General features: G+C 31.9%; 1 protein-coding gene across 1 annotated transcript; it reads left to right on the top strand.

The window, feature by feature from the left end:
• The first annotated feature begins 230 nt into the window (after positions 1-230).
• LOC114346158 (charged multivesicular body protein 1b) lies at positions 231-8287 on the top strand. The gene is made up of 3 exons (XM_028297237.2): positions 231-512; positions 4110-4575; positions 6811-8287. Exons 1-3 carry the CDS (start codon positions 479-481, stop codon positions 6929-6931), a joined length of 621 nt encoding a protein of 206 aa, XP_028153038.1. The 5' UTR covers positions 231-478; the 3' UTR covers positions 6932-8287.
• The last annotated feature ends 3037 nt before the right edge of the window (positions 8288-11324 follow it).

Raw genomic sequence — 11324 nt, 5'->3', positions numbered from 1 at the left:
AATAACTTATAATTTAACTTTATTGGACGTTATTGATTAGTTTCAAAATTGACTTATTTTTCTAGGATTATTAGAGTACATGTAACGAACAAACCATACCCTACATTTTATAACTCAAAATTCAACGCAGATTTAACCGTCGGTTAACAAATCAAATTTGCAGGATTTTAAAAAGATCCAATCAAAATATTGAAAAATTGTCATTGAGTGATATCACCTGTTCTGAAGTGCACGTCAAAACTTCAAATCAAATGATTCATTTCTGTCAATGATGTCATTTTCAGTTTTAAGAATTCCAGAAATTTGTTGATTATATAGGTTTTTAAGTTTATAACTGTTCCTTACTGTTTTAAAAAGTGATTTTATAATTTCAGTGGAAGTTGGTGAAGATTAATCATAAAATTAAGTAACTGAGTACAAATCTTCAATAAAAACAACACACCTTTTTACTAATATAAGCAATATTAAAAAACGGAATATGGGTAATGAAATGTCTTCAACTGCTATGGAAAGTATCCTTTTTGATGAATTAATGCTTATTAGTTAGTTTTCTAGATCCTCTAGGTCAAATGTCAAACAGGGACGTCTTCCTGTGAAAGTACCAAAGACAATTTTCATGTCTAGAATATGAATTATCAATATTGTCCAAGGACATAGTCATAAACATTTATTAATACATGGGATTTGTACATGTTTTGGATAGATAAAAGATGATTCATTCTTGAGAAAAACAAGTTTTTTGTCAGTTTTAATGACTGGTTGAATGAAAAGATATGATTGTTATTGTTATGTATGACCATTAGTGGGTATCTGCTGTCAAGTTGTTTTTAGATACTAGTAGTCTTTCAAATAATTGTCGTTTTGTTTGTAGGTTTTGCTTTATTTCTTAGTGCAACGTTTTACTTCATGAAGAAATAAAAATCCTTCCACTGTTACCAATATAAGTACCTTCTTCTTTTTTAGGTGCCGTGTCCCTGTTCAATCGTTGGCCATCATCATGTTTACAATTTCCTGAAACCTCTGTTTATCATCTGCTGCGCAAAATAATTCTTCTACCATGGGGCCACACTATTGTCTTATATTACTCAGCCATGAAAGTTTCTTTCTACCAACTACTAAACTATCTCTTTCCCTACATTTTTCCTTGTATTATAAGGCAAAGTAGTTGCTATTTAGGTCCTCTGATTATATCACCAAAGTATTCGGTTTTTCTCCTCTTTACGATGTTTATGAGCAAACTTTCTGAATTCATCATTTGAAGAACATCTTCATTTGTGCGAAACCCACGATATCTTTCGAATTCGTTGATAGCACCACAATTCAAATGCTTCTAATTTGTTTAGCATTGTGATTTTTAACATTCATGTCTCAACCATACAATAGAATAGAACACACAACATTTCAGTACCTTCTTGCGAAGGAACAACCAGTTTCTGTTACATAAAAGGTTTCTAGTTCATTAAAGCTTTACCGGATATTTTGATCCTGGTTATTATCTCCATCAGAGTCACAATTTACATTTAACCAGAGCTGCCAAGGTTTTTAAAATTGTTTGCCTGTTCTATCCTCTCCATTAAGAGGATTCAGACCTTGATCTATATTAATCTTTCCAACTGCCATCCACTTTGTCTTTGAAATGTTGATTTTAAGGCCTCTCCGATAACTTGCTTCAGTGACTAGATTTACTAATTTCTAGAGATCTTACAAATTATGTGCAAAAAATGGCTGTATCGTCAGTGTATTTGATATTATTGATTACTTCTCTGCCTAGTCTTACTCCTATATGTACCTACTTAAAGTATTAAAGATTGATACTTTTTGCTTGTATTTTATTAATCTTCAAGGAAAATTTTAAATTGAATACACAAAGGGAAAATACCTACCTCAAATGATCATTTGGTTTGGTACCTCTAATTTCTTTCAAAACAGTAGTTTTTAGAATAGTTTTTTAACAGTCATCGATTTTCTGATTGATAATAATCATCCATTTTATGATTGATCTATTGACAAAAGTACATTATATCATGTCTTAAAACACATAAATGTTAGTAGTTCTACGACCTATGTAGGCCATTTGGTTTATTTTATTTTTATTTATTTATTCACGGGCAAGCCCTATTCCGATATAAATTTTACAGTGTTCTAAATTATATAACATAATTATACAATTATATAACATTAATGTTAACCAATTATATAACATAAACTATCGTAATATAACATATAACCAAGTGGTTTGAGAAAAAATAACTCGTATGAGTAATACAGTTACAAAAAAGAAAAAAAAAAAAAGAATAAGATAACATTAGGTCAGTACAATCACAAACAAAAGATATCACCTAAATCAATTCGGAAATGTTGTAAGGTATAACGGTTTTAAGTTATCTAATACATACATTAGAGTTTAAGATTAGGAGAACTCATATGACTAGCACCATATTAGCTTAGATTAAATTAGATTCAATGTGAGTAGGCGCTTAACTACCCTTCCACTCTACTTAAGAGTAAACTTACTTTGTTACTTTTTCCGATGTGAATCAGATTCTGAAGACAGTTACAAACCAACTTAGTCCAGTTCCTTTAATGTCACCTAGCTAGCGGATACAATTTTTATAGATCTGTCCATGTAGTTCTTCTTTATTAATTCCTGCAGGCACATCTCTATAGCAAAAAATGTCTACTTCAACGAGAGTATGGTGATTACTTAAGCTTTTACTAAGGCTTAGGCTTGGTTTCCCTCAATGTACACTAACACCAACTCCTTCACCAGTTTTAGAGACGTCAGTATACACGTGTATTGATCTGCCATTATGATATTTATTTTACTTGACTCCCATTCGTTCTTTCTTGAAAAAAGGATGGTAAACATCTTTTTGAAATTAAATTTAGGATGCATTCAATCTGGTATCATTTCCAACACCTTTATGCTTATATACTTCATCTAATTTACTAACCGTTGCACGTCATCCGCGTCATAGCTTGTGACGTCACATGGTACCAACATGAAATATTTAGGCGGTAGGTGTGTTCTTTTTTAGAATCATTTTGCCTAGTATACTGGAATTACGGCCATTAGACATATTTTATTATATATGTGTAGAAATAATATTTGATGATGTCTATTAATGTTAACCTAAAGAAATACACAAACATATGTTTCATTTATTTGTATAAATGGATTATAAAGCGTTTTTATGAATCAGATTTGTTTGGAACACACTGTAACTGTAATCGAACGAAGATGACATTTTAGAATAAATTGGTAACATTTATTTGACAGTTGCGGTGATGACACTTCATATTTGTTTATATTCTTTACTATAAGTAGGTATCTGTTTTATTATATTTACTGTTTTTATTATTTACTATACTATAAAAAGATCCTCTACTATAAAAATATAAATTTCACCTAATTTTATCACGACTTGGAATAATCGAGGTATCTGACAACGTTTTTAGTTGTTATTGTAGACATATACAAAGAAACCTACCGGCTTCATGCCAAGAGTTCGGAGCCGTTTTTTAATTATTAACAATGCAGTGCAAAAACGCTTGCAGTGCAAATATTAAAAGATTGTTACTTAATTCTTGTTCTCTATTTCTTAAGTTTTTACTTATTTACATTGAATATTAATTTATTTTGTTGTATAGTCCACGTTTACAATAATTATGTGATCTATTTGATTTAAAATGGATTCAGGATTTTTTTATACTTTGGCAACTATGTCAACTTAGATCTCTGGCATAGATAATGACATGCAACGGTAAGTAAATTAGATGGACTGTACCTTCCTAGATTAGCTTATCACAAAAGTTCAATAACAGCTAACACTTTCCTTCTTTTGACTGTGGATTCAGTCTTTAATGCTGGCAGAAACAAATCTGAATTTAATTTTTACTGACCAACAATATCATTGTAATGACTGAAGTGACAGTGGCATCTTTTTCTTTTCAATACTTTTGTTCTTGTTAAGATGATCCTCGCAATTCCTCATTCTTCTGCTTGTGAAACTATATTTAATCATTTAATTTTCTGGTACTTCATAATCAAAAGTGAATACAATGTTATTTTATTTGCATATGTCAGTATTTTCCTTAACATTTCTTAGAGCACCTCTTCAACCTGAAATTTGCCGTGAAGGAACTAGAGAGAAACTCCAAGAGATGCGAAAAGGAGGAAAAACAAGAAAAGGCCAAAACCAAACAAGCCATCCAAAAAGGAAACATGGAAGTAGCTAGAATACATGCCGAAAATGCAATTCGACAAAAAAATCAATCTGTCAATTACTTACGAATGTCCGCTAGGGTAGATGCTGTAGCTAGTAAGATTCAGTCGGCTGTTACCACTAGGAAAGTAACCAATTCCATGGCAGGAGTGGTGAAAGCCATGGATGTGGCTATGAAGAGTATGAATCTGGAGAAGATATCTCAAGTTATGGATAAGTTTGAGCAACAATTCGAAGATCTGGGTGTGCAAACGGATGTATTAGAAAATACCATGGGCCAAACTACTACTACGCTTATACCTCAAAATGATGTGGATTCACTTATGCAACAAGTAGCTGATGAAGCTGGGTATGTATATTATCATATTTATATAGCATCTTCATGTTCATTACTATTTATATGCTTCTGGAAACACTTTAAATGTTTATTTTCGTGGATAAAGTGATTTTTCTTGTATAACATGCTTTAAATTGGAAGAATGTGCTTTTGGTTGCTTAGAAGAGCTCTTAGTTCGGGTCTGGAGATCATTCCAGTTTCTCTAGTATTCCAGTTATTACTCCTCATCTTTTTCAGTTGAAAACATGAAGACATTTTTATGTCCAGAAAGAAGGCCAGAAATTGCGTGCTCCTACATGTGGCAGCTACTTCTCTGATCCTACTGACTGCGCCTATTGGAGATTTCTCTTTCCTAAACCCACATTGGTGTTGAGACCAAGACCAATAATTGCTAGGGCAGCATGTCGTGGTGGCCCTCCCACCACGTCGAGGTTATTCCACAGTTCAGGAAGGGTCCTGAAGCTTACTTGATTTTCTCACATTTTGCCAAACTGAACCGTAACCTTCTCATCAATTATTTCTGCATTTAAATGTTTAATTAAAAATCTATTATGGTTACTTTATCATTAGTCATCGTCATCGTTGACTCCACAGTCCAAATTGGGCCTTGGTCTGCCCAATCAATGTTCTCCATTAATTCCTAGTTCTACCTTTCGTTATCCAGTTTCTAGGTTCGAGTTCTCTCACATACTTCTGTACTTGGTCCTTATATCATATTTTTGGACACTCCTTCGGTTGCTTTTCCCACCATTCGTCATTGAGTTATGATTCTTGCTGGTTTAGAGTTACAAAGTTACACATAGTTTTTGTTGCAGTTTCGCAATTTTCTTGTAACTTATGGTTCTCCCCGTATAGTTAAAATACTTTCTCGAAAACGATGCTTTAAAAATCGTAAAAAAGGGTCTCGTCTAATATATGAACTTTTATGAACTATAAATATACGAAATTTTAATTACAACTTGGTTTATTACTATTGGGAATGTGTCGAAATGACATCATTGTAATTATGGTAACTACGTCGCGGAACGGAAATAATGAAAAATCGGTAATAAACCCTAAAACTAATTTTCTTTAATTGAGTACCAATCCAATATCAAAGAAGAGACCCCCTAAAAATGTGTTTATTTAATGCCAGTCAGTTCCTTGAGCGAATAAGGTCTTCTTCCTTTGGTAGCAAGGGCTACCCTGCGTCCTATGACGGGACGTGATGTCCTTGCTATAGACTATAGCAATCCTGCTGCATTGTACGTCCCTGAGAGAAGTTTTTAAGGTACCAAAATAAGTTTTAAAGTACATTTTACGTTGCTGTGGTATCATCAGATACCCTTTTTTTCCAAATAACTTTTAACGTCGCGAAGTGCACGAATTTGCAAAGACATTGGGTCTTTAATCGTATAGACATTCATTTTAAACATATCTCTATATTTTTCTGTGTTGTATCGTATTATAATAATAATTATTGCATGTGTTTTAGTAATCATTTTTGGAAAACTGTATTGGCTATTTTGTATGCGCTATTTTAGCAATACCTAATATACATTATTGAGTATTATTGACATATTATAAATCCATATATTGATTTTAATAGGGTGCGTTTCTCGTAATAAACGCTTGTTAATATTTTCCTTTCATTAGACTCTGGTATCATTGACCTACCGAAGTTCAATATTGTTTTTGCCCTAATATTTTTATGACCAATGATTCTTTCTTTTAAAACACGTGCCATTTACGAGCTGTCGTACCATATTCACTTCGGAGATTTTATCGTCTCAGATGGTTAGTGTTATTAATTATTGTTTTGCTTCATTTACGATATTTTTAACAGCTGATTTGGTTATTTTAGGTCAAGGACAATATTGTATGTAATTTCGTAAAAGGGTTTTTCTCAGCTTTTAGAATTGTGTCTATTTGTCTTGATTGTCAAAATATGTGTGGAAATTTGTAAATAATTCGTCGTTTCAACATTAAATAATGTATTGTAAGCTATTTTTTTTGTTTCATTTTACTTGATCTTAATTAGAATAATACAGTCCACTTGCTTCGTATAATACATATATTAGTATACACTTAATTAGAAGGGGAAAAACCAGCGTGTTCTAGACTGAACTTACATATCTAACCTCCCCTTCTGGTGGCCTCAAATGTGTATTTAGAGGCCATCTCTGTGCAGAAAGCAACAGTTTTTTTGTATAATATTGTTCCAGTAATTTTTAGATTCCCTCATTCTAATTTATATTTTTGTCTTAGATTGGAATTGAACATGGAACTGCCAGAAGGACCTCAAAGCTCCGCAGTGAGCACCTCTACGGTGGTTCACGAACAGGACGAACTGACCCAACGATTGGCCAGATTGAGACAGGCCGAATAGAACCGCCGCGCTTAAGTGATATGGACAATAAAAATATTATGATCTACTATTTTATATTCTAAGCTTCGATTAATTTGTCAGCCATTTTGCTGGAGATTATGAAACTTATCAATGAAAATATTTTTGTTATTAATGTGTAGAAGGGATATTGATAATTTGATATTATTATAAATATGGAAGAGGTTCGGTGATAACTACTTTTTGGATCTGGATGTATTTGTTTTATTTCAATTATTTTAGAAAACAAAAAGCAAAAATAAAACTATTTATTTTTTAAAATGTACATACAGCAACCATTTTTTATTTTCCTGGTACTACTATAAAACCATTATAATTGATACAAATCTTATTTCTTACAAAACATATTCTTCCAACAAATTATATATTATTTTCTCTGTAAAAAAATTCCTGTATGTTTGGTTCATCGTTTTCTATAATATGCAAATAACATTTTTTAAACGTCTTGTATATAGTATTTTGTAAAATATTTGATAGAATCTGACATTGCTCTACCTTGACTCCCTTGTCTCAAAGAGGATCATGAAGGAGATAAAAATGTAAGTAAACTATAATATGCATCATTGGTGATAGCCACTGGAGTGGGCCCTCCGCACAGTTTGTGACACAATAGAAGGCAAATACTTGTAAAAATAACTTCATTGTGAAATTATTGGAGTGAATACTTTATTGCATTGTAATACAGATTAGAAAATGCCCAGATTCATGAACCTTATAGTTCCAAAACACACTTTTTTGTAAAGGGAATACCTGAATACATACATACAGTGATGAGCGCGCTAATAACCGGCAAAATAACGAAAAAGATGGAAAATATAATACATTGTGAAGTAAAAAGAGATGAAACTAGTAGAGCTGGAAATTATCGACCTAAACGTATAAATTAACATTACATTACATAGTTTCCCACCTTTAGACGTAACGGAGGAGTATGACAATTGTCACTGTGACAGGAGAATTTTATAAAATACTCTTGTCACAAACTATGTAAAGCAATGTTAATTTTTTATACGCTTATATCGATAATTTCCACCTCTACTAGTTTCATCTCTTTTTATTTTACAATATATTATGTTTTCCATCTTGTGCGTTATTTTGCCGGTTATTAGCGTGCTCATCACTGTATACAAAAATATTTTTATTGATAAATTTGATCAGTACACTAAATATAAAGAGGAAAAGTAGATAATTCTATGTGGCTGCTAAACTTTTAACCAAAATGGCAAAAGCAAAGAATTACGAGTGAAAGTAATCGAAGAAAAAACATGTATTCTACATTTTGTAAAGTTTATTTTGTTTGTATTTAGTTAAATTTAATATATTTCTTATTTGCTTAAATCTTAATTCTTAAGTTATCGCCATGTTCCTTATAAAGTAAAAGAGTTTAAAATTTAAAGAAGAATGAAATAATAGACATCATGAAAGGAGAATATACAGTGTGAGGCAGATAAAGGGCCTATTAGAAATATCTCGAGAACTAAAGCTCAGAGAACAATGAAAATTGGAATACAAGGGTTTTAAGGTATGAACTATTTAATGAAAATATTTTGGTCTCTTTGCTACTTCCGGTTATACCGGAAGTTGATTGTAACTTCGTTTTTTTAAATGGGGCACCCTGTATATTTTTACATTCTTGGATTCTCCTAGATTTCTTCTTTTTAAAAATATAAGGTTTTGTAATATTATACAGGGTAGGTTAAAAGATAATTACGTTTTCTTATTAACTTCGTAGCAACATTCACACCCTGTAGGATTGTAGTAGTTTGACATAATAAACTCTTTTAATGTTCAAATTATTTTTAATATAGTCTACCATTGTTAAGAGCTATTAATATGGTTAAATTTTTCATTTTAGTATACAGGGTTGGTCGAAACTCGGAATGAGTATTTTCTGAGTTTTCTTAAATGGAATACCCTGTATTTTAGTAATGTAATGAAATGTTATTTTATAGTACTTTTTAATTTCTTAAGCAGTCCCTATATATAACTGCAACACAAAATAGGTGAAATTGTATTAGGTTGGCCGTTAAAATATTCAATCACAAATAATTTTTTTTAAATAAATACATGTTAATCTAGACTGATACTTAAAATTGACAATAATGGTTGAGTTTTCAAAATACCATCGAATTTAAGATTATTGGTGGGATTAACAATTAAGCACAAATTAAAGCAGTTAGGTATAGGGAATGCTTAAGAAGTAAAAAAGTACCATGAAATATCATTTCATTACAATACTAAAATATAGGGTGCTCCATTTAAGAAAACTCAGAAAATACTCATTCCTAGTTTCGACCCACCCTGTATACTAAAATTAAAAATTTAGCTACACTAATAATCGTAAATAATAGTAGACTATATTAAAAATCATTTGAACATAAATAAAGTTTATTATGTCAAACTACTACAATCCTACAGGGTGTGAATATTGCTACGAAATTAATAAGAAAACGTAATTATCTTTTAACCTACCCTATATAATGTTACAAAACCTTATATTTTAAGAAAGGAAAAATCGAGGAGAATCCAAAAATGTAAAAATATACAGGGTGTCCCATTTAAAAAAAAACGAAGTTATAAGCAACTTCCGGTATAACCGGAAGTACCAAATAGATGAAAATATTTTCATTAAATAGATCAATCTTCAAAACCCCCTTATTCCAATTTTTATAATTCAGTTGCCTTTAGTTCTCGAGATATTTCTAATAGGCCCTTTATCTGCCTCACCCTATATAGTTAGATTTATTAAAGTGTAAAGAATGAGATGGCTGGGAAAAGTACATTTATTATCATAGATCGAGAGAAGGAAAAACTACCTACTGATTAAGAAGGTCATTAGACGGGGGTCTGAAACTGAAAGATCAAGGGGAAGACCTAGAAGTAGATGGAAAACCAATTCATGAGAGATATCAAAATCCTGGAGAGAACTATGCACAGATCGAAAAAGGTAGAAGACAATTGTAACAAAATTCAAGTCATACAACAAACTTTGACAATATATAAGAAGACTGCAGAGCGATTTTCCGCAATAAACGAATCAGAGAGCTCTCAGTAAAGAGTGCCGGTTTAACCTAACTTTGGGCGCTGGAGGTTTAGGGGCCCCCCTCATTGCTATTCGTTGTCAGTTTTTTAACAAGAAAACACATGTATTAACTATAAAGGTTTATTTAAAATCCATAAAATATATATTTTTTAAACAAGCAAGAAGAATAGCAAACGTAAAAAATAATACAAAAAATACTCAGTTTCTCCAGTTCTTCATTGTCTATATTCAATAGTGATAATGCGTCTAGGTTTTTTTGACCCAAATTTGACCTGAAATATGTTTTTATTTTTTTTTAAAGCCGAAAAAGACCGCTCACTCAAATAAATTTGCAGTTAAGTTAAGATATTGGGAAAAATTGTCTTTACATCCTGGATGACATCAAATTTTTCATAAATTGTATGTTTATTCAAATTTTGGCATAACGTTACAAAATAAGTAATTTCATTATGCAAGTTCTCTTTGGTTTCATCAACATCGTTTTTATGTTTTTCGCATAAAGTATTAATTGACGTATTGACTTATTCTTTATCTAGAGTAAAAAACATCTAAACGTTGATGTCACACCCTTGTAGCATTCAATTCGCGATTCTGAAAACAGCGACTAATTTTCTAGACTCTAAATTTTCTGCGACAGCGATTTTTTTGTCGTCGCGACTACAAATCGCAAGTGGAGTGCTAGCCTTAGAGGCCACTGTATAATGCCAAATTGCATTTTTTGTAATCGCTTTACTTTTGAATGTTTGAAAGACTGTGTACCTATTAATTGTTTACGTATTGGCATTTTCGAGAATAATATATTCTTTATCTATAAATTAGATGTATGTACATCTATTTTTGTCTTTCGTTTAACTATTTTAAAAGAACTTATTTTAAAGCCGAAAAGTGAGATATACCTATCTATTATTATTTAAGCCCCACAATTCAAAATGAAGTTATTAGAAACTAAAAAAACTCCGTTTATGCGATTATTTTGGATACAATTCGAGACAGCTAAATCTGACAACTTTCTGTAGTTTTTGGAAAAGGGGCCCGACACAAACACTGACACGGGGCCCTTGTGGGGCTAGGCTACGCCACTGTGTATAAGCGTGAAGAGAAGTAACAATAGAACATAGGCTTTTGCAGTGTATTGGCGTATCTGCGTATGAGATTTTTTTCGGAGAATATGTAGCTTATCTAGCGTCTTTTTTTTATAATTAAAAGTAACGGGCCCCTTTGGGCTCCGGGCCCCTGGCCGCCCGCCCCAATCGCCCAGTGGATAAACCGGCACTGTCAGTAAAAGTTAGATTTCCAATTCGGAAATTATTTTTCCACCTACCTCTACCGAAA

This window comes from Diabrotica virgifera, chromosome 1 (assembly GCF_917563875.1).
Source record: "Diabrotica virgifera virgifera chromosome 1, PGI_DIABVI_V3a".
NCBI classification, from domain to species: domain Eukaryota; kingdom Metazoa; phylum Arthropoda; class Insecta; order Coleoptera; family Chrysomelidae; genus Diabrotica; species Diabrotica virgifera.
The sequence above is the reverse complement of the archived record's forward strand: the minus strand, read 5'-3'. Positions and strand labels throughout refer to the sequence as shown.